At 55.0% G+C, this 21,222-nt stretch overlaps 1 protein-coding gene across 1 annotated transcript in view; it reads left to right on the forward strand.

Moving 5' to 3' along the window:
- Positions 1-4,016: 4,016 nt before the first annotated feature.
- Positions 4,017-21,222, forward strand: part of LOC135978919 (maestro heat-like repeat-containing protein family member 7) — a 38,888-nt gene continuing 21,682 nt past the window's right edge. The window contains exons 1-11 of the mRNA XM_065579622.1: positions 4,017-4,501; positions 5,462-5,562; positions 7,170-7,286; positions 8,546-8,625; positions 10,026-10,149; positions 10,772-10,866; positions 13,110-13,215; positions 14,391-14,520; positions 18,253-18,359; positions 19,491-19,640; positions 20,929-21,131. Of these exons, the coding sequence (XP_065435694.1) occupies positions 4,387-4,501; positions 5,462-5,562; positions 7,170-7,286; positions 8,546-8,625; positions 10,026-10,149; positions 10,772-10,866; positions 13,110-13,215; positions 14,391-14,520; positions 18,253-18,359; positions 19,491-19,640; positions 20,929-21,131 (1,328 nt within the window). The 5' untranslated portion in view covers positions 4,017-4,386. The remainder of the gene's footprint in view (positions 4,502-5,461; positions 5,563-7,169; positions 7,287-8,545; positions 8,626-10,025; positions 10,150-10,771; positions 10,867-13,109; positions 13,216-14,390; positions 14,521-18,252; positions 18,360-19,490; positions 19,641-20,928; positions 21,132-21,222) is intronic.

Below are 21,222 nucleotides of genomic sequence, written 5' to 3' on the forward strand. Positions count from 1 at the left end.
GCGGCATGCGCACAGGAGGGAGTCTGCGATGGCCAGACAGAAGGGGTCACACCAGTCCAGCCCAGAGGGGACGGAGACAGGGAGGAGGGTTTGGCGGGGCTGGTGGCAGGGCACAGGAAGGCGACACAGGCTGGTAGATGAGGCATTGGGCTGGGATTCAGGAGAGCGGTGTTCAGTTCCCAGCTCTGCTGTAAGTCTTCTGTGTGAGATCAGGTGAGTCCCTGTCGCTCTGGGCCTCAGCAAACTAGGGAGAGCAGGGGCTCCATGCGGGGGGTTGAGAGACTAAATACAACAACACCCGCATGCTCAGCCACTGCCATGATGGGGCCAGGTAAGGGTCCAGACAGGGAGGTAGCTGGTGGCCAACATGGGCCATGTGGGGGTGATTAAAGGCAAATGGGAAGAAGCATGAGAGGTGTGTGTTATGGAGTCCCCGGACAATGCTCTGGAGCTGCTCCCTATGAAGCCAGTCAGGACTCTGGTGAAGTCTCCTCTCTGTGAGCAGACTGTCTTCTGGGCCAGAAGCTCAAAGGGCTTTCACCTTCCTGGGTCTGACCTTGGAGCATTCAGCATCCTCTGCCCCTCCTTGCATTTCCCACAGCGAGTCCGCCCAGGTGGGGTCCTGGAGAAGCCAGAGGGTCCTGCACCCCCACTTCGCAGTCAGACGTGACTCTTAGCCAGCCAGTAAAACAGAGGTTTATTAGATGATAGAAACATGGTCTAAAACAGCTTGTAGGTACAGAGAACAGGACCCCTCAGCTGGGTCCATTTTGGGGGGCAGTGAGCCAGACACCTACATCTGCACTTCACTCCTCGTCCCCAGCCAGCTCCAAACTGAAACTCTCCAGCCCCTTCTCCCTGGCCTTTGTGTCTTTCCCGGGCCAGGAGGTCACCTGATCTCTTTGTTCTCCAACACCTTTAGCTATCCCCTTGCAGGGGGGAAGGGCCCGGCCATTAGTTGCCAGGAGACAGAGTGTTGGCCATTTATGCACACTGGCCTTTATCCCCCCACCTAGAGACTTAAGAAATGCATAGGGGAAGCTGAGGCACCCCTACAGTATTCAGAGGAAACATTAAGAACAGTCCCACTTCATCACAGTGAGGGAGTTGGAGAGTCTGTGGGAAGCCCCCTCTCTTGTGAAATCAACCACCCCCAGACGGTGCGAGCTGCTCCAGATCGGGGGAAGGGGCCAGCTGTGAATTTGGAGCCAGATCCTGGTTTGGATCTGAATCCACCGGCGCTGCGGAGCGTTCAGATGTGGGGAGCTAGCTCCCGCCCGTGCCAGATCACAAAGTGCCACTTCAGCCAGCCGCCTGCCAGGCTCTGGCAGCGCCCTGTGTGGAGCTGCAGCTGGGCCCTCCAGAGCCGAGCTGCTGCTCCTCCTCTCTGCTGGCCAGCCAGCCGCAGCTCCTCAGCACCTGCCCGCTCAGCCCCACCTCAGTGCTCCTGCCTCCCCAATCTCCTCCCTGGCGCTGCACCTTGCCCCCTGCACCTGGCATGTCAATACCCAGAGGGCCGGGAGCCAAGCGTCCCGGGAGCCATCTGTAAGGTGCTGATTCCCTCCTGTGCTGGGCTCCAGCTAATCCACAAGCCAGGAACTGGCCTTGTGTCTCCCAGAGCAGGTATATCAGTCTCACAGCAGCAGCTCAGTCTGTTCAACATCACTCCAGGGCCAGGAACTCGCTCCTGCCTGACATAGGCAACAGGTTGAGCCTGCTCCAGCCCTGTTCCTAGTCCTACTCCAGCCCTGGTCTCGTCCAGCCTTGCTCCACCCATGCCCTGCCCCGCCCCCTGAGTCCAGCTCCAACCACTAGGCCTGACCACCTCCATCACCTTTGCTGACACCATCACTTCCATAGGAAATGGCACTGAGGTTGCCAGGGGAACAGGAATTCTCAGGGTGCCAGGAGCCATTGTTCTATTTATCAGGACAGTCCGATGCCAGGACAGTGCCCCTGAGCACTGGAGAGGACTAGGGCTGCATTAGGACACCTGAAGTGCAGCTGCTGGAGAGTCAGCAGAACCGCCCGGAGACAGCCACGCTTGCCTCCCAGCCCGGGAAGCCCAGAGACCCAGAGCGTAGACGTCTCTCAGAGCATCTCTGCCAGCAGGAGACATTGGGTGAGGAATAGAGCCGTCCCTCCTTGGGGCAGGAGCCATTCAGGAGACCAAGCGTGGGGGGAATCGGGCTGTGTGTGTACAATGTCTAGCACTGCAGGGCCCTGATCCGGGACTGAGCCCTCTGGGCACTGCCGAAATACAAAGGAGAACAGCAGGGCTGGAGGATTTACAGGCTCCGTGTGAGGAGGGCTGGTTGGGTTGAGCCAGCAGTGAGTCCCCAGTAACACAGAGCTGCGCTAGTGATGGAAGATCTAGTTTGTCTTCCCTACTTAGCACAGTTCAAAACTTAGCACTGACCAGCTGCAAGGATCCTGGCGGGCCCTGGTATGGTTGTAGCAGCAGACTCAATGTTTGGGAAAAGCGAGATATGTGCAATAGGCAATGTAGTTCCATCTGGGCACCAGCCAGCTCCTGTGCCCCAGAGAGCTCTCACAGCTCACACTGAACCAGGGGCAAAGGGGGCAGGAGGTTGGAAGAGAAGGTGCCAGCCTGGGACCCAGGAGACCCATAGTCAATTCCCAGCTCTGCCACAGATGCTCTGTGTGGCCTCGGGCAAATCCCTTATTCCCTCTGTGCTGCAGTTTCCTGTCTGTTCAGTGGAGGTAGCAGCCAGGCCCTGCCCTGCAGGGGGAGGTTAGAATAAATGCAATCGAGGTTGGACAGTGCTCTGATGCCATGGGGATGAGGGCCAGGATGGTGCCTAAGACAGACCAAAGGCAAGGGGGAGCTACAGAACTGGTGGTGAGAGGGGTTTGGCCTTTGACTGTCTGCTCTGGGTGCCTGGGCTGTCAGACTCCAGCCAGCCACTGGCATTGCCAGACCTCCCTGATCTATGGTGCTGCTGCTCTCCCTGCTTCTAGGAGTCACTGCCTCCCCCTGAGCCGAGACTCCCGCAGCAATCATCTCCTGGGGCTGCCATGGCACTGAGCGGCTAGCAAGGCCTGAGACTCAGTTGGGCGGGGGCGGGGGGGTGCTATGAAAGCAGTTTCTGTGTTGTTGCCGCGGTGGGAGGGGAAGCAGAGATGGGGCCATTTTACATCCTACGGCCAAGGCGCCCAGCAGCTTGGGCAAGCACAAAGAGCCGCCCGCGTGGGCTGGGAGCTGGGGGAGGGGAGCGTTCGGGAACCCCTGTTCTGCGCTGTCACAAGGAGGAGGAACCGGGATGGAACTGATTCTCCCACTCGGGGATCTGGAGACCTCCCCCCGCCCCCGGCTCCAGCTGTATGGACGCGGGGAGGGGCTCTGGCCTGGGGTCCGCAGAAGCTGGGACTAGATGACCTGAGCGGTCCCTTCCGGCCTAAAGTCTGTGACTGTGGGGAGCGGAAGGTCCCTCCCATGACCCCGGTGGGGAAGGAGAGGCTCTAAAGCCCCGGCCAGGCCAGAACTAGTCTGGGCTGGGGCAGCCCATGGCTGGGCAGTCACACATTGACTGGCTTGTGACTCGCCTGCCCATTGTGACACGCCCCCTGCTGGCTGGCACAGCCTCATCCCCTCACTGCCAGGCTTGGCTCTGGCAGAGCGAGAGCTGGCACGTGCCGCTGGGAAAGCTGAACCAGCCATTTCAGCTCCGCCAACGGCAGCAGAAAGTGGGTGGCCCATATACACGCCAGCTTCTGCCCACTCCTGACTCCAGGTAGGAGAATCTTCTCTTGCCCGCCTCTGCTTTTCCATTGCATCGCCAGCCACACCGAGGTTGCATGAGAAGGTACCAGCCTCCCTGCCGCTCTCCTGCCTTCTGCTCCTGCCCCTTCACGGGTGTGTCTGAGCAACTCCTGCTGCTCACGAGCCCGCCCCACCTCCCCCACCCCGCTGGCCTCGCCCACCTGCGAACTGCCACGGCCCCAATATTCCTTGGGGAAGGGATCAGGGTCATTTCATTGGGCAGGAAGAATCCTGAGTGGTTGGATCCAGCCTGTCTGCTGTGCAGCTTGTGAACCAGGAGAAGGAGAGGTGGGAGTGACCCAGAGGAGGCCGTTTGGCCTGTGGGATGGGCTGCTGGCCTGGGAGTTCAGACACCTGGGTTCTAATCCTGGGTGACTTTGAGCACATCCCTTCCCTTGTTTCCCTGCTGGCTGCCTTGGCTAGTTAGAGTCTGAGCCCTCCAGCCCAGCGATTGTCTGCAGCACCTGGTGCAACAGGGCCCTGAGCTCAGCTGGCATCTGTAGGTGCTGGTGGGACAGAAATAACTGGGCTGGCCCTGATGCTGAACGGGGCAATCGCCTCTCGTCACTCACAAGCAATGCCTTGTCCTGGCTTCTTGTAGGATGGCTGAGGAGGGCCGCCCAGAGCCCAGGCGTGCCTGGGAGGAGACAAAACCTCCCCCAGGGAAGAGTCGGCAGAGGAGGGAATGGCAGCAGCAGCAGTGTGCGCGCCATCCCGGTGAGTGGGCGCCTTCTGGGTGGGCGGAGGGGGCTGCAAAAATGGCTGGGGCCATGGCCCTGCATTGGGGTGGGACTTGGCCCCTGTGGGGGTTGGGGGGGCAAGACTAGGGTGTCATTGTGGGGAGAAGACTCCATAGACCTTGTACTGCTCTGGGTTGCCACGAGATGGAGAGACAGGAAAACCCAGGCAGGGGGGAATGGCCCCTCCTGCTGGCAGCAGCTGCAGCCACTAAAGCTGATCGGGGCATAGCGGCAGAAGCATCAGGTGGAGACTGACTGAATCGCCCACCCCGATCTGTCACGCTGCTGGGTCGGAGGATGTTTTCCACCAGTCGAAGGGGATGCTTGGTGCACGGTGGGTTGTTAAAGCCTAGGATTGCAGGGCGCCGGCCAGAGCGTAAGATGCTCCCTGATGTTGCAGCCCCATCTGTTGGCTCCTTTGTCGCATGTCGCAGCACAGGGCATTTGGGGGGAGTGTTGACGATGGGGGCCCAGTGCCTCTGGCTGATTGTTGGTGGCAGGAGAGGCAGTCAGAACAAGCAGAACGGGCAGGCCCTGGGTCCCCATATCCCATGCAGACTGGGCAGCAGTTCTCTCTCCTGCTGCAAGGACCAGACCGATTCACTCCCAGTCCCTCCGCCCCCTCCAGCAATGGGCCGGAGAGTGGGGACACCCCTCATGGCCTGACATCGTCCCTCCTTCCAGGTGTGGCGCTCCCCAAATCCCCAGACTGAGCCTGCATGCTGGGCGGGGAAGTGGGGTGGCCGCTGGGAACCAGGGCTCCGACTGGGTCTTTGCTGGGCTGGGCAGCAAAGAGGTGGGGAAGCCAGGGATCGCTGTGCCAGACCCTGCTCCCCTGCTGGGGCGGGAGTGGGGGCAAGGGTTTTCTCTAAGATCTCTGTCACCCAGACTGCAGCTTGGCAGACCCAGGTATTACCACTGCTCTGTCTTTGATCAGATTCACCATGGCCATGTAGCACCGCCTGCTTTAAGGGGCACAACTGGAAGGAGAGAGAGGCCCTGGAATGCATAGACTCCTTTCTGAAGGGCAATGACCAGGTACCAAGAGCCCTCCTCTGACCTGTCAGCTAGTGCCCTGTCCACATGCACATCTGCCCTTCTCCAGATGATGCATGGATTCTAAGGCCAGACGGAACCACTGTGACCTCCTGTATAACACAGGCCAGGGACCTGCCCCCAAATAATTCCTGTTTAAACTACAGCATTTTAAAAAGTCCCGTCTTGAGTTACAGTCCCTAGTGTGACGGGTTGCCCCCCTTTGAGGTGCCACCTGCTGTACCGGGCTACCACCGAGCCCACCTGTTCTGCCAGCCTGGGCCCCCTTTACCTCGTCTTGCTGGGCTAGGCTCACAAGCCTCTTCCAGCCATACACTCAGGCAGGGCCACGCCCAGCTGCAGAAAGACACAGACACTGAGATCAGCTCTGGGAAGACTCAGGTGAAAGGGCTTGTCCCAGTACTCTGGTGCCCACCTCCTTTGGAGTACAGACCCAAAGGTTTTATGAAATTCGCCCCCTCCCTCCATGTGGAGAGAGGTATGCACAACTCTTTGCCCCTCCCCCCAGTTGCTAATTGCACAAACTGGGTTATGGTATAAACAAGCAATAAGATTATTAACTACAAGAGGTAGCTTGTAAGTGGTTATAAGAGATAGCAAACGGTACAAAGCAGATTGCATTAGTAAATAAACACAACACGCAAACTAAGCTTTCCACACTGGATAGATAGGCTCTACATGAGCAAATTCTCACCCTGAGTGATAAACAGGTGGGCAGATTCTTAAGGGACAAGCTGCCTTGGCTTTGCAGCTTGGATTTCCCAGGTTTTCTTACACAGGCTAGGAATCTCTCTCCAGCCTGGCACCATCACTTCTCATAGTTCAATCTTTGTCCCTCAGGTGTTTCCATGTGTCTTATTGCAGGGAGCGTGAGGTCCCCCCCCGATGTCATTGTTCCCCTTTTATCTCCTCTTCCCACCCGCTGGAAAACTCTTTTGCTGTGACCTGGGTCCAACGGTTCCCATTGTGTAGCGTTCTCTCGGAGAGGTTTCTATTGTGGACAGTTCCTGGGCTAACCCTGCTGCTTATGTGCATTTCCTCAATAAGCCATTGTTTGGCGTTTTTACTGTTGTACCTGAAAGGCTGTTTTGAACCTCACAACGTGTTTCAGGAACACAGACATAGCTGAACTTCATAATTTCACATACAACGATAGCACATACAATCCAATGAGACATTAATGTCTAGCAGATAAAGACTTTTAGAATGATACCTTACAATACGTACTTTGTACAAAACATGTCCTAATGACATGACAGTGGCGAATATTGGGGTGTCAGGGTGTCCCACCCAGCTGTTCCTCCCACTCTGTCAAGCCCCCAGTAACACTGTCTGGCTGCCTAGCCCCCATGTTGCAGTTCCTCTTTGGACACCTACCCCGTGAGATCTGCTCCCTCTCTAGTCCGGTTTCACACAGAGCTGCCCTGCCCTCCCCAGATAGTCACTCCTGTTACCAGATGAATGGCCTTCTGCCACTCGGCATATCAAAGCCTGAGCAGCACTGGGGGGAAGCTTTCTAATATCTATCCCACTGGCAGCTCCTTTCCACGCTAACCTTCCTGTTTGTGTCTCATCTCTGCGGGGCGTAGGACGAGGCCCAGAAAATGAATTTTTTGAATTCCATCCTAAACCTCGTCATACACATCGTGGCATGGAGCCCAGAAATAAATATGGACCGCAAAGCCCTGCTAGTGGAGAAGATAACGGTGAGTAAAACACACACTGGGGCTGTGTTACCTGGCGGGTTTAGTGATTGGCCTGGAGATCTCTGCAGATTTGTCTAACTTGAGCTACCAATCATTGGATCGTGTTAGACGTTTGTCTGTTAGACTGAAGAGCCCATTATCAAATATTTGCTCCCCGTGTAGGTACTTACAGACTGTCATCAAGTCACCCTGTAACCTTCCCTTCGTTCAGCTGAACTAATTGAGCTCCTTGAGTCTCTCACTGTCAGGCATGTTTCCCAATCCTCCAATCACTCTTGTGGCTCTTCTCTGACCCTTCTCCAATTTATCAACATTCTCCTTGAATTGTGGGCACCGGACCTGGACACAGGATCCCAGCAGCGGTCGCACCAGTGCCAAATACAGAGGGAAAATAACCTCTCTAACAACTGGAGTTTGCCCTGTTTCTACATCCCAGGATGGCATTAGCCCTTTTGGCCCCAGCGTCACACTGGGCGCTCATGGGCAGCTGATTACCCTGACTGCCAAGTCTTTTCCAGAGTCACCGCTTCCCAGGTTAGAGCCCCCCATGCTGTGAGTGTGGCCTGCATTCTTTGTTCCTAAACATAGAACTGTATGGAAATGTAGATTGTTCCCTTGCACCCAGCTTCCCAAGTCACCGGGTCGCTTTGTATACGCCAGTCTCCCTGCCCAGAGCCCCAACACTCTGCAGTCAGTGCCCACTAGGGAACTAGCAACAAATCTGCTCCATAGATTTGGCAAGTCTTTGCTCTCCAGCACTGCAGAAAGCTTTCCAGAGCTCACCTCCCTTCCCTGAACGTGGGACAGCGTGGGCTGGTGGGTGGTCCAGTGGGCTGGGGCTCAGCACACCTGGGTTCTACTCCCAGTTCTGCAGTAAGACTTTGGGCAAGTCACTTCCCCCTCTGTGCCTCAGTTTCCCTTCCATGCCTTGTCTCTTCTAGTTAGCTCGTGAGTTCTCTGGGGCAGGGACTGGCTCTCACTGTGTGTGTGCAGCACCGGGCACAAGGGGGCCTGATCTCAGGTGGTGTCCCTGGGTGCTAATGCTGATGGAGCCTTTCAGTGCACTGGCGCGTGACACTGGGGCACTGACCACAGGCCCTGCACTGCGCTCCCCGGCTGGAGCCCTGCACACCATCAAGTCCACAGTAGGACGACATGGCTGCCGAGCCCACATGTTGCAGGCCCTGCGCTTTGCTCCCCAGTCGGAGCCTTGAAGGAGCTTGGAGCCTGGCTGGCATTTCCCCACATTGTCTCCCCAGGAGATGCTTCAGCACGAGTCCGTCGACTCCCTGACCGACATGGTGCGTCAGCAAGCGATGCTCACCATCATGGAGATGAGGTACCCAGCCTGCCCGGCCCAGCCAGTGCTGTGTGCAGCCAGACACGCCAGCCTCTTGGCATGGCCAGTTCTCCAGGGCATTCCCCCCTCTGCTCCTCCCCCATCTTCTGATTCCGCCGGGCACGTGGCAGCAGGTGATGGTGCTGGTGCATGTGGGCTGGCACCAGTGGGTAGATGGTGGAGGATCCTTCGGTGCCTGGCGACCTCTCCACGTGGCCTTAGGAAGATGTGGGGGAGGGAGTGAGGGGGTTAGGACTGGTCCCCTCTGGGACCCCGCAGGAGATGGCTCTGGGGGGAGGGGCAGTTGGGTGCTGCTGGAGGGGAGTGACCGGAGTCACTGCCAGCTGTGCCAGCTGCGTCACACCGGCAGCTCAGCGACCCCCTGTGGCTGAGAAGTTGGGCAGGCCGAGCCCTGGCCCGTGGCACTGCCTGTGCCATGGGGGGCTCTCTCTCAGCGCCGCTGGTGCCCTGCTCTGAGCTGCCCAGAAGCCTGCCCATCAGGCGTCCGGAGGTGGCAGATGCTGCGGGCTGGAGCTGGGCTCTCGCTGGTGGCTCAATAGGTTCCCCAGGAATGGGAGGGGGAGGTGGGGCAGGCGCTGGAGCGGCTCTCCCCACTGGGCACTGGCTTCCTGACAGCGGGGCAGGGGACGGCATTGGCCACGATCCCGTCTCTGCTGGGGCGGAGGGGGGTGATTTGCGTCAGCAGTGGGCGTAGCTGCCACCTGCCACGAGGGGCGTGGCTCTGTCCTGCAGGGGGCAAGTAGTCACCTGGCACCTCATTGCATGTGCTGGGGCCATGCTCTGGCAGTGGGGGTGAAGAGGTTAATGCTGTCTGGGCTGTCTCCACCTTCCTCCCCCCCTGCACACAGCTGGGTGCCCTGTCCAGCAGGCTGAGAGCCCTGGGCAAGGGGCAGGGCTTGGATCCCTGCCTGGATTCTGCCCTGCTGCGGGCTGATGCAGCATCTCTCTGCTGGCCTGGACTGTGCAGCCGCAGTGCAGACAGCTGTGGTGGAAGAGTCTCTTTGCCCCCAGCGGGACAGGACTGGCAGGCTCCTTTGCACTGTGGCCACTTGGTTCAGAGGCACTTTGGTGCCAGCAGGCTCTAGTCTCCCGTCCGTGCCGTTTGTGGGATGTCATTTCTCGGTGAAGCGCAGTGCTCTCTGCCCCAGCTGGTGAGTCCTGGTGGGGTCACAGCAGACAGCTGCAGACTGCACTAAGTCCCTGCCTGTTGGTATGAGAGAAGGCAGCACCAGCTCCCTCCACCGCCCCCTGACCTGTTCTCGTCTGCCACCCACCAGTTGGAGCCCCCTCAGGTGTTTCCATGTCCTGGGAGCCTGACGCCAACATTAGCGCGTCAGTCCCGCCTCAGCCCTCCAATCCGCACGTGTTTCTTCTCTTAGCAGAGTGAAGCCACCGCTGCAGGACCTGGAACGATCCAGCCTGCTCACAGCCTGCTTCTCCAGCGTCTTCTCCCTGCCTCCAGCAGAGACCATGCAGGGCGAGGAGGCTGCTCTCTACACCAAGGTAAGCCCCAAACCGGCCACGCAGAGCCACCCGAAACCAAGTGGGAATCCTGCCGGTCTCTCGTGTACCTGTCCCCCGGGTAACCTGGCACTGGCACATGAGTATAATAATCACAGCTCCTCGGCAGGACTTCAGCTCAGGACCTGCAGCACCAAAGCACAGGCCCCACCACTGCAGATAAAGGAGTAACTCCCTCATAGGGTAGCAGTAGTAGGCATTTCTCCTTCACATGCACCGACAATTAGTGGGGAACAGACACTCCCTTCACAAGCACATTCATCCCCAGTGCGTGGCGGGGGGCACAGGCCTGTGATTGGCTGCTTCAGACGCACACAGGCCAGAGGAACCGAAGCTTGGCTGGAAATCTCCCCTCCAAATGTGCAGTCCTTTCTGACTCTTCCAGTGGGTTAGACTCCATGCAGTGGCCTTTCTGGGGACAGCAAAGGCAGGTGGTGTCCTGTTGCCAGGAGTTTGCAGTAGGTCCCCTGTGGGTACAAGTGAGTGGGTGAGCTGGAATACCAGGTGCTGCCGTGGCCTGGGGGGTGTCACATGCCAGGGCCTTGGTTCATCTCCTGGCTGGGTAACGCCACTTGCTCTGGTGTCTCCTCTGCTCTGCACACAGACTCTGAGAGCCATGGATCAGATGCTGACGGCCTTGGCGTGTGAGAATCAGGAGCCCAGACTTCTGGTGGTGGAGAAGATCTTGGAGGTCTGGAGGCGTGGGGGCAGGAAGGGGACTAGTCCTGTAGCTGGGGTGGGGCTCAGGGACCAAGACTCCATTTAATCACAAGCATGGGACACTCCCCCTCCTCTTCCCCTCCCCCCCTGGTGCCTTTGGCTCCTCAAAGTACGTTCTATACAAAGGTTCTTGGGCTGGAGGGCCAAGTGCCCCCGCTATATCTGAAAAACGTCTGCACGGGGTGGGGGTGGAGGAGTGCAGGATCTGTCGTGTTTTCCACTGAGCCCCCATCTGACCCTGGCATTCATTTGTGTTCACCATGGGCCCCACCAACCTGGCCAGAGCCCAGAGCGAGATTCCCCCAACGTTCTAGTTCTGGGGCCACAGGAAGTAGATTCTGTGGGTGGTTTGTGCTCCAAAAAGAGGGAAATGTCCTTGACAGAGATTCGGTCTCCTCGATTCCAGAGCCTGGGAAGAGGGAACACAGAAGTGCAGGGCTGGAAGGGATCTCAAGAGGTCATCTACTCCACCCCCTGCACTGAGGCAGGGCCAAGCATTCCTAGACCGTCCCTGATGAGTGTTTGTCCAGCCTGTTTTTTAAAACCTCCGTGATGGGGAGTCCACCACTTCCCTAGGTCACCTGTTCCAGTGCTTAGCCACCCTTAGACTTTTTCCTAATATTTAACCTAAATCTCCCTTGCTGCAGATTAAGCCCATTACTTCTTGTCCTACCTTCAGGGGACATGGAGAATAATTTGTCACCATCCTCTGTATAACAGCCCTTAACGTATTTGAAGACTGTTACCAGGTGCCCCCTCCGTCTTCTCAAGACGAAAATGCCCAGTTTGTTCAACCTTTCTTCACAGGTCAGGTTTTCTAAACCGCTGAGCACTTTTGTCGCTGTCCTCTGGACTGGCCCCAGTTTGTTCACATCTTTCTTAAAGCGTGGTGCCCAGAACTGGACACAGTGCTACAAGCTAATACACCTCAGAATGACATTTCCCTTTTTCACAACAGCATCACACTGTTGATTCCTATTCAGTGTGAGACCCATGATAACCCCCAGATCCTTTTCTGCAGTACTGCCACCTAGCCAGTTATCCCTCACTTTGTTTTTATGCATTTGATTTTTCCTTCCTAAGTGCGTTACGTCACATTTGTTTTGACTGAATTTCATCTTGTTGACTTGAGACCAACTCTCCAATTTAGCAAGCTCATTTTGAATTCTAATCTGTCCTCCAAAGTGCTTGCAACCCTTCCCAGTTTGGTGTCATCTGCAAACTTTACAAGCATACTCTCCTCTCCGTTAACCAAGTTCTAATGAAAATATTGACTAGTACTGGACCCAGGCACACCCCTGGGGAACCCCACTTGAGACACCCTTCCACTTTGCCAGCGAGTCAGTGATAACTCCTCTTTGAGTATGGTCTTTCCATCAGTTGTGCACCCACTTTATAGTAATCTCATCTGGATCATACTGGCTTAGTTGGCTTCTGAGAATGTCTTGTGGAACTGTGTCAAAAGCCTTACTAAACTTCATATACATCATCATATACTGCCTCCTTCCATCCACTAGGCAAGTAACCCTGTCAAAGAAGGAAATTAGCTTTGTTTGGCATGGTTTGTTCTGGACAAATCCATGGTGCTCTTCCTTATCACCCTATTATCTCCTCTAGGTTCTTACAAACTGTTTAATAAGTTGTTCAGTATCTTTCTGGGTACCAAAGTTAGGCTGACAGGTCTATAATTCCTTGAGGCCTCCTCGTTCCCCTTTTTGAAGATAGGTTCTGTGTCTGCCCTTCTCCAGTCCTCTGGGACCTCAGCCCTCCTAACGGTTCAGAGATTGCTTTGCCTAGCTCCATCTAGGGTGAATATCATGTGGCTCTGCCAGCTTGAATTCATCTAACTGTCCTAAATTGTCTTTTACCTGTTCTCTCCCGAGTCTGGCCTGTATTCCTTCCCCCTCGTTGTTAATATTGTGTTAAGCATCTAGTTGCCATTAACCTTTTTAGTGAAAACTGAAGCAAAAAAGGCATTAAACACCTTGGCTTTGTCTGTGTCATCCATTATTTGCTCTCCTTCCCTGCTGAGTAGTGGCCCCTCACTTTCCTTTGTCTTTCTCTTGCTCCGAATGCATTTATAGAGCTGCTTCTGATTGTCTTTTATGTCCCTTGCCAGTTAGAACTCATTTTTGCCTTCAGCTTTCTGATCTTCTCCCTATGTGCTTGTGCTATTTTTTGGTACTTCTCCTCAGCAATTTGTCCCAATTTGTTTCTCTCAGGCCCTGCTCCCCTGGACCGCATCCAAGGAGGTGCATGGGCGGCGGAAGGGCAGTGGAAAGGATCACCTGCCTGATGAAATTCATGGCTTGTCAACCTGAATGCAAGGTGAGCAGCCTGTGACCCTGGCCGCCTCCTAACTGCACTGAGCAGCCTCGCGGTGCAGCGCTCCCTGGCAGGGAAAACCCGGGCCTAGAATAGTGACTCAGCAAGATCCTCGGTAGGAGTCCAATCTACCGAGCACTGATGTCGATGGGTCTGTCCTCTGACTCCAGTGGGCTTTGGGTCGAGCCCCATAATTCTGTCTCCAAGGACTCTCCCCGCTGTTCCCCTAGCACCAAAGTCTGCTCCACAGGGTCAGTGCATTTACACAGGATGGCCCTGAGAGCAGCCTCTGAACCCAGGTGTCTGTTCACCCCCTTTGTCAGTTGCCTGTGGGATGCTTTGGCATCAGCTCCTGCCAGGCTGCCAGAAGAACGCCCCCTGCTCTGGGTGCTCAGGGCCATTTAGCTGCTCCAGCTGCTCCATCCCCCCTGTGTCAAGGCCTCCCCTTCGGCAGCTGGAGGGGGGCGTTTGGATGATGTGCCCCCAGAGGCTGAACAGAAGGAGGGAGGTGGGAGGGGACACACCGAAAGGGATGGGAGGGACCAAAGGAGCCAGAGCACTGGGGAGTGGGTGTGGGGAGGCTGTGCAGACCCCTGGAGAGGAGGGCAAGGGGTTTGGTGCGAGGTGGGGAAGAGCAGGGAGCCAGCGCAGGTGCTGCAGGAGGGGCAAGGGAAGGTCTGGCAGGAGGGGGAGATGAGAGGACAAGGCTGCAGTAGAGAGCCGGCGGGAGAGAGCCGGCAGGCTGGGGATGGCGCAGGAAGGGAGGACTCTGGGGAACTCCAGGATGGAGTGAGAGAGGCGGGATGCAGAGCAGAGGAGTCCAAGGTGACCCCAAGCTCCTGGGCCTGAGGTCAATGGAGGGTGGGGGGTGGGAGAAGGGGCTGGGATTAGGCGCTTGCCCTTGAGATGGAGACTGGACGTTAGTTCATTCGTTACCCGGGTCCCCACTCGGGAGCAAGGTTTGCTGACTTTGCTGACCAGATTTCCCCGTCCCTGCTGAGCTTTCCTCAGCCCCTGGTGATGGGCCCCACGGCTCCTCCTGCTCTCCTTGTCCCCAGTCTCTCTGCACTGGGCTCTGCCTCCCCCAGTTCTAACCCATTGCTAGGGCAATGCCAGGGGGACACGCTGCGCTAGGCCTGCAGGGGCGAGTGACTCCCTTTGCGCCCTCTCTCCATCAGGAAGCGGAGGAGTTCAGAGTCCTGGGCCAGCTGGTGGCGTGTGTCACTCTGTGCCATCCGGAGCAGGAGATCTGCCGATCGTCTATGGAGGCATTTTACCACCTCTACTCCTTCATGCTGCAGCTAAAATGTAAGAGCCATGGAGACCCTTGTCCTTCCTAAATACACTAACATGGGGTTTCCAAACATGGAAAACATATTTCTTGAACACTTCTGCCTTTTCTGCAACCTTTTAAAGAGTCTCCATCTAGTAATGAGCCTACACCACTGCTAAGATTTCTTTTGTTCCTAAATCACTTTTTAAAAAAAACCTCCTTATTATCCTTAGTCCTGCAAGCCATGGAGTTTCCCCTGATGTCTTTAGCTTCCCCTATCTATATGCTACTCTTCATAACTCACATAAGAATGGACATACTGACTCAGAACAATGGTTCATCTAGCCCAGTATTGTGTCTTCTGATAGTGGCCAGTACCTCATGCTTCAGAGGGAATGAACTGAACAGGGAAATTTTGAGTGATCCATCCCCTGACATCTAGTCCCAGCTTCTGGTAGTCAGAGGTTTAGGGACATGCAGAGTATGGGTTTGCATGCCCTGATTATCTTGAACCCAATTATACTTTTAGCCTTCACAACATCCCACGGCAACAATTTCCACAGGTTGTCTGTGCATTGTGTGCAGAGATACCTTCTTCTGTTCGTTTTTAACTTGCTGCCTATTCATTTCATAAAGTGACCCGTAGTTCTCGTGTTATGTGCAGGGGTAAATAACACTTTCCTATTCACTTTCTTCACACCAGTCATGATTTTATAGACCTCTATCATATCCCCCGTTAGTCATCTCTTATCTAAACTAAATGGTCCCAGGTCTATACTACAGACCTATATTGTTATAACGACATTGCTCAGGGGTGTGAAAAATCCACACCCCTGTCGCAGGAGCACCTCTCCCACTGACCTAGCTAGCGCCTCTCCGGGAGGTGGATTAAGAGCTTGTTGGCATAGGAACATCTTCACTTAAATGCTACAGCGCCAGTGCAGCTACGGCGTGTGCTGTACCCAACCAAAAGAGTGAGAACTCTGTTATTCTCCGACAGGCGATACAGTGTTTGAAGTGTAGACTTGCCCCCAGTCTTTTTCATCCTTCCTCATATGGAAGCTGTTCCATCCCCCTAATCATTTTTGTCGCCCTTCTCTGCACCTTTTACAATTCTGGTATATCTGTTTTGAGATGGGGCGACCAGAACTGCACGCAGTATTCAAGGTGTGGGCGCACCATGGATTTATATAGAGACATTATGATATTTTTCTGTTTTATTATCTATCCCTTTCCTAATGGTTCCCAACATTCTGTTTGCTTTTTTAACTGCCACTGCACGTTGAGTGGATGTTTTCAGAGAACTATTTACGATGACTCCAAAATCTCTTTCTGCATCCGAAGAAGTGGGCTGTAGTCCACAAAAGCTTATGCTCTAATAAATTTGTTAGTCTCTAAGGTGCCACAAGTACTCCTGTTCTTCTTTTTGCGGATACAGACTAACACGGCTGCTACTCTGAAACCTTTCTTGAGTGGTAATTTAAACCCCATAATTTTGTATATATAGTTGGGATATGATTTCCAATGTGCATTACTTTGCATTTATCAACATTGAATTTCATCTGCCATTTTGTTGTCCAGTCCCCCAGTTTTGTGACATCCCTTTGTAGCTCTTCGCAGTCTGCTTTGGATTTAACGATCTTGAGTCATTTTGTATCATCTGCAAATTTTGCCACCTCACTGGTTACCCCTTTTTCTGGATCATTTATGACTATGTTGAACTACACTGGTCTCAACACAGATCCTTGGGGGGGACCCTGCTGTTTACCTCTCAGCACTGTGAAAACTGACCATTTATTCCTGTCCTTTGCTTCCTATCTTTTAACCACTGACCCATGAGAGAACCTTCCCTCTTATCCCATGACATCTTCCTTTGGTTAAGAGCCTTTGGTGAGGGACCCTGTCAAAGGAGTCCAAGGACACTATATCTACTGGATCACCCTTCTCCACATTCTTGTTGACCCCTTCAAAGAATTCTAGTAGATTGGTGAAGCATGATTTCCTTTTACAAAAGCCATGTTGACTCTGCCCCAACAAATTGTGTTCACCGACGTGTCTGATAATTCTGTTCTTTCCTATAGTTTCAACAATTTGCCTGGTACTGAAGTCAGGCTTACCAGGGATCACATCTGGAGACTTTTTTAAAATTCACTGTCACATTAGCTATCTCATACAGAGGCCGATTTAAACGCTAGGTTACATACCACAGGGCACATAAGTCTGTCTGGATGTCTCGTGAGAGCTGCAACCTTTGCACCAGGCAGGCAATTTACCATGTGGTTCTCCCAGCCATCACAAACCAAACTGCTTATATGTTTATTGATTGAATCCCCCATTATTATTACCAGGCTTTTCTTTGTAACTGGGGTTCCTACCTCAATTTGAGAGGACATCATGACTTCATCTGGAAGGTGGGTCCCAACTATGGGATCGTCTCCCTCTGCTCTAGCTCGATGTTCTCCTTCCCCGAAACTTTCACCCTCCTCAGCAGCACAGAGGCTGTCAGACTGGGGGTGGGACCACTCTACTGTGTCCCTAAAAGTCTCCTCTATGTACCTCGCTGTCTTCCTTGGCTCCACCAGTTCAGCCCCTCTGGCCTCCTGGTCTCCGAGGGCCAGTAGCTCCTTGGGCCAAATGCCCACATATGCTACCTGCCCATAGGGCTGGTAATCATACATGCTGCATTCAGTGCAATCAACTGGCGAGCCCCATGCTGCTGCTGCCCTTCTGCCTGGTTTATTTTTACTCTTCCAGGGGGGTTAGTTTGTTTAGTTTTGTTTCTGGGGAGGGGGTTATTGGCCTGAGTTTACAGTATGGTTGTTAGATGTACTTGTCTCTCACACACCCTCTCTAAACTTTCTTGCAAAACTCCCATTTGCTAACCGAACATCTGATTTATATTGCCTGCTGTCTGTTTCCCCTCCCTGGCTCAGCCTCAATGATGGTGGCTGTCAAGGCTGCTTCCCCACTCTGAACTTTAGGGTACAAATGTGGGGGCCTGCATGAAAACTTCTAAGCTTAACTACCAGCTTAGGTCTGGTCCGCTGCCACCATCCCAAAGCTAATTCCCTTCCCTGGATAGCCTTGAGAGACCTTCACCAATTCCCTGGTGAATACAGATCCAAACCCCTTGGATCTTAAAACAAGGAGAAATTAACCATTCCCCTCCTTCCTCCCACCAACTCCTGGTGGATCAAGATCCAAACCCCTTGGATCTTAAAACAAGGAAAAATCAATCAGGTTCTTAAAAAGAAATTAATTACCTTTTTAATTAAAGAAAAAAGGTAAAAATCATCTCCGTAAAATCAGTATGGAAAATAACTTTACAGGGTAATCAAACTTAAAGAGCTCAGAGGACCTCCCTCTAGCCTCAGGTTCAAAGCATAGCAATAAAGATAAACACTCTAGTAAAAGGTACATTTACAAGTTGAGAAAACAAAGTAAAACTAAGACGCCTTGCCTGGCTTTTTACTTACAAGTTTGAAATATGAGAGACTTGTTTAGAAAGATGGGGAGAACCTGGATTGATGTCTGGTCCCTCTCAGTCCCAAGAGCGAACGAACTCCCAAACAAAGAGCACAAACAAAAGCCTTCCCCCCGCCAAGATTTGAAAGTATCTTGTCCCCTTATTGGTCCTTTGGGTCAGATGCCAGCCAGGTTACCTGAGCTTCTTAACCCTTTACAGGGAAAAGGATTTTGGAGGCTCTGGCCAGGAGGGATTTTATAGTACTGTACACAGGTCAGCTGTTACACCCTTCCCTTTATAGCTATGACACTGGCGAACAGTGAAGAGCATCGGCAGCTCCTCAAGGACAAGCAAATCCTGTACGGCTCCTGGGACACCTTGTTCACCAACACCAGCGATATCACATGGGTAAGTACAGTCAGTGCTTCACGGGATTGTTGTGCGCAGAGTTATCAGGAGTCAGAAATTAACACCCTAGGAGTCGGGGGAAGGGACAGACCCAGGCGTGTGACTGAGCCCATTCATCTGGGCCAGAGCCCTGCCTATGGCCCACTCTACCTCATAGAATCATAGACCTCAGGAGATCATCTAATCCAACGCCCTGCTCAAAGCAGGACCAACCCCAACTAAATCATCACAGCCAGGTCTTTGTCAAGCCGGGCCTTAAAAACCTCTAAGGATGGAGATTCCACCACCTCCCCAGATAACCCATTCCAGTGCTTCACCCACCCTCCTAGTGAAATCATTTTTCCTAATATCCAACCTAGACCTTCCCCACTGCAACTTGAGACCATTACTCCTTGTTCTCTCATCTGCCACCACTGAGAACAGCCTAGCTCCATCCTCTTTGGAACCCCCCACCCCCTGCAGGTAGTTGAAGGCTGCTGTCAAATCCCCCCTCACTCTTCTCTTCTGCAGACTAAATAAGCCTAGTTCCCTCAGTCTCTCCTCATAAGTCATGTGCCCCAGGCCCCTAATCATTTTCGTTGCCCTCTGCTGGACTCTCTCCGATTTGTCCACATCCTTTCTCTTGTGGGGGGCCCAAAACTGGATGCAATACTCCGGATGTGAACTCACCCGTGCCGAATAGAGGGGAATAATCACTTCCCTCAATCTGCTGGCAATGCTTCTACTAATGCAGCCCAATATGCCTCCCTACATGCCACATCCCAAGATGCACTGGGGCTCATCCAAACCTGATCCCAGCTCCTTGTCAGGCGTGGTGGGAGCTTCCCCAGAGATTAATGCAACAAAAGGCATCATTGCATCTGTGCACCAGTGCCAGCCCCTGCTGAGAACTAGAGAGTGTATCCGTGCTGTGCAGTATTGTGCCCCCGTGGACTGCCCGGCTGGCCTCTGCCATGCACGGCAGTTCCTGATTGCTGACTGGATACTGTGCTGCCCAGGTGCAGTAACCCAGCCCTGTCCCGGCAGAGTGGGGTTTGCCTGCACTCCTGGCTGGGCCAGTCCTGGCTGCTCGGCCACTGACTGGAACCGCGCTGGGCAGCAAAAATGGTTTCACTGGCGGGTTTGTTTCAGATGTTTGGGAAGTACTTCAACGGATCCGAGCGCATGGACTTCCTCTGCACTGCTATTGATAGCATGAAAGACACCAGCGTCCATGACTCGGTGGTGGCCAGGCACATGCTGCATGAGATCCTGATGGTCCCCGGCCCAAGGCTGGAGAGGGTAAGAGCTGCAGTGAGAACACCCTGCTGGGGGAGCCCATCCGTGGCAGACTCTAGGTGTTATTGGGGGGCAGGTCTCTGGCTTGTGCAATGTGGGGGGGAGAGGGGGTCAGTCTAGGTCAGGGGTCTCAAACACACGGCGCATGGGCCACATGCGGCCCGCGAGGTAATTTTCTGCAGCCCGCGAGCCCCTCGCAGCCCCCGCTCCTGCCCTCCCCCAGCGTTTACCTAGAGCGGCTCTGGCCCGACGTGCACTGGGGCAGGGCAGACTCCCTGCCTGCCTGCCCTGCCCCCGCGCCGTGCCGGGAACATGGGGAAGAGGGGGCACATTGCTGTGTGTGTTGATGTTGCTTCAGGCACCGCCCCCAGCAGCTCCCATTGCCCGCGTTTCCCCATTCCCGGCCAATGGGAGATGCTGGGGGCGGTGCCTGAAGCAACAGCAATACATACATCCCGGAGCAGCGCGGGGGCGGGGCAGGGCAGGCCAGAGCCCGCCCCCCGAACTCCTCCTGCAGCCGAACGCCCTGCCCTGAGGCCCTTGCCGCATCCTGCACCCTGACCCCCTGCCACAGCCCTCCTGCACCCCAACCCACTGCCCTGAGCCCCCGCCGCACCCTGACCCCCTGCCCTGAGCCCCTGTCGCACCCCACACCCCTCCTGCACCCCAACCCCCTTCCCTGAGCCGCCTGACGCACCTTGCACTCCTCCTGCACCCCAATCCACTGCCCTGAGCCCCCTGCTGCACCCCTCTTGCACCCCAATCCCCTGCCCTGACTCCCTGCAGCACCCCTCACCCTTCCTGCACCCCACACCCCAACTCCCTGCCCTGAGCCCCTGCCACACCCCACACCCCTCCTGCACCCCCTGGGGGCAGGGAGGGGGCGGAGTTGGGGTGGGGATTTCGGGGAAGGGGTTGGAATGGGGGCAGGGAAGGGGTGGGAAGAGGCGGGGCAGGGGTGGGGCCTCATGGAAGGGGTGGAGTGGGGGTGGGGCAGAGGGCGGCGGGGGGGAGGTGTCAGTAATGCGGCCCTCGGGCCAATGTACTAGTCCTCATGTGGCCCTTGTGGTCATTTGAGTTTGAGACCCCTGGTCTAGGTGATCACCATGGCCGCTTGTGGCCTTGGAGTCTATGAATCGATAGGCTGGGAACTGGTCCTGTGCTCTAGGTCTGGGGCTGGCAAAGAGGATCTGGGAGGGCAGATGGCTTTCAGGTGCAGCAGGTCCCTGGCACCCCAGATCAATAGCAGTGCGAGGAAGCCGAGGCCCCCATCTCCTCATTTCCCTTCCAGGTGTCGGAGGCTGTGATGAGCATTTACAAGAACCTGGACTCCATCAGCGAGCCGCTGTCCCGGAAGGAGCTGTTCATGACCCTTCTCATGCTGGGCAACCAGTACAGCGAGGAGGTGGTCAGAACCCTGCTGGGCTGCTCGCTGTCATGTGACAGGTACGGGGCTGGGGCTGCCGTCGCTTGCGCTCCGGGTCCCCCGGACTGGTCCCGCTGCCAGGGACAGGGGAGTGCAGAACCTTCCAGAGATCTCCTTCTCCCTGCAGAGCTGCTGCTTCTCCTGGAGGGTTTTGCAGGC

The sequence above is a fragment of the Chrysemys picta genome, unplaced genomic scaffold (genome assembly GCF_011386835.1).
Source record: "Chrysemys picta bellii isolate R12L10 unplaced genomic scaffold, ASM1138683v2 scaf529, whole genome shotgun sequence".
NCBI lineage: Eukaryota > Metazoa > Chordata > Testudines > Emydidae > Chrysemys > Chrysemys picta.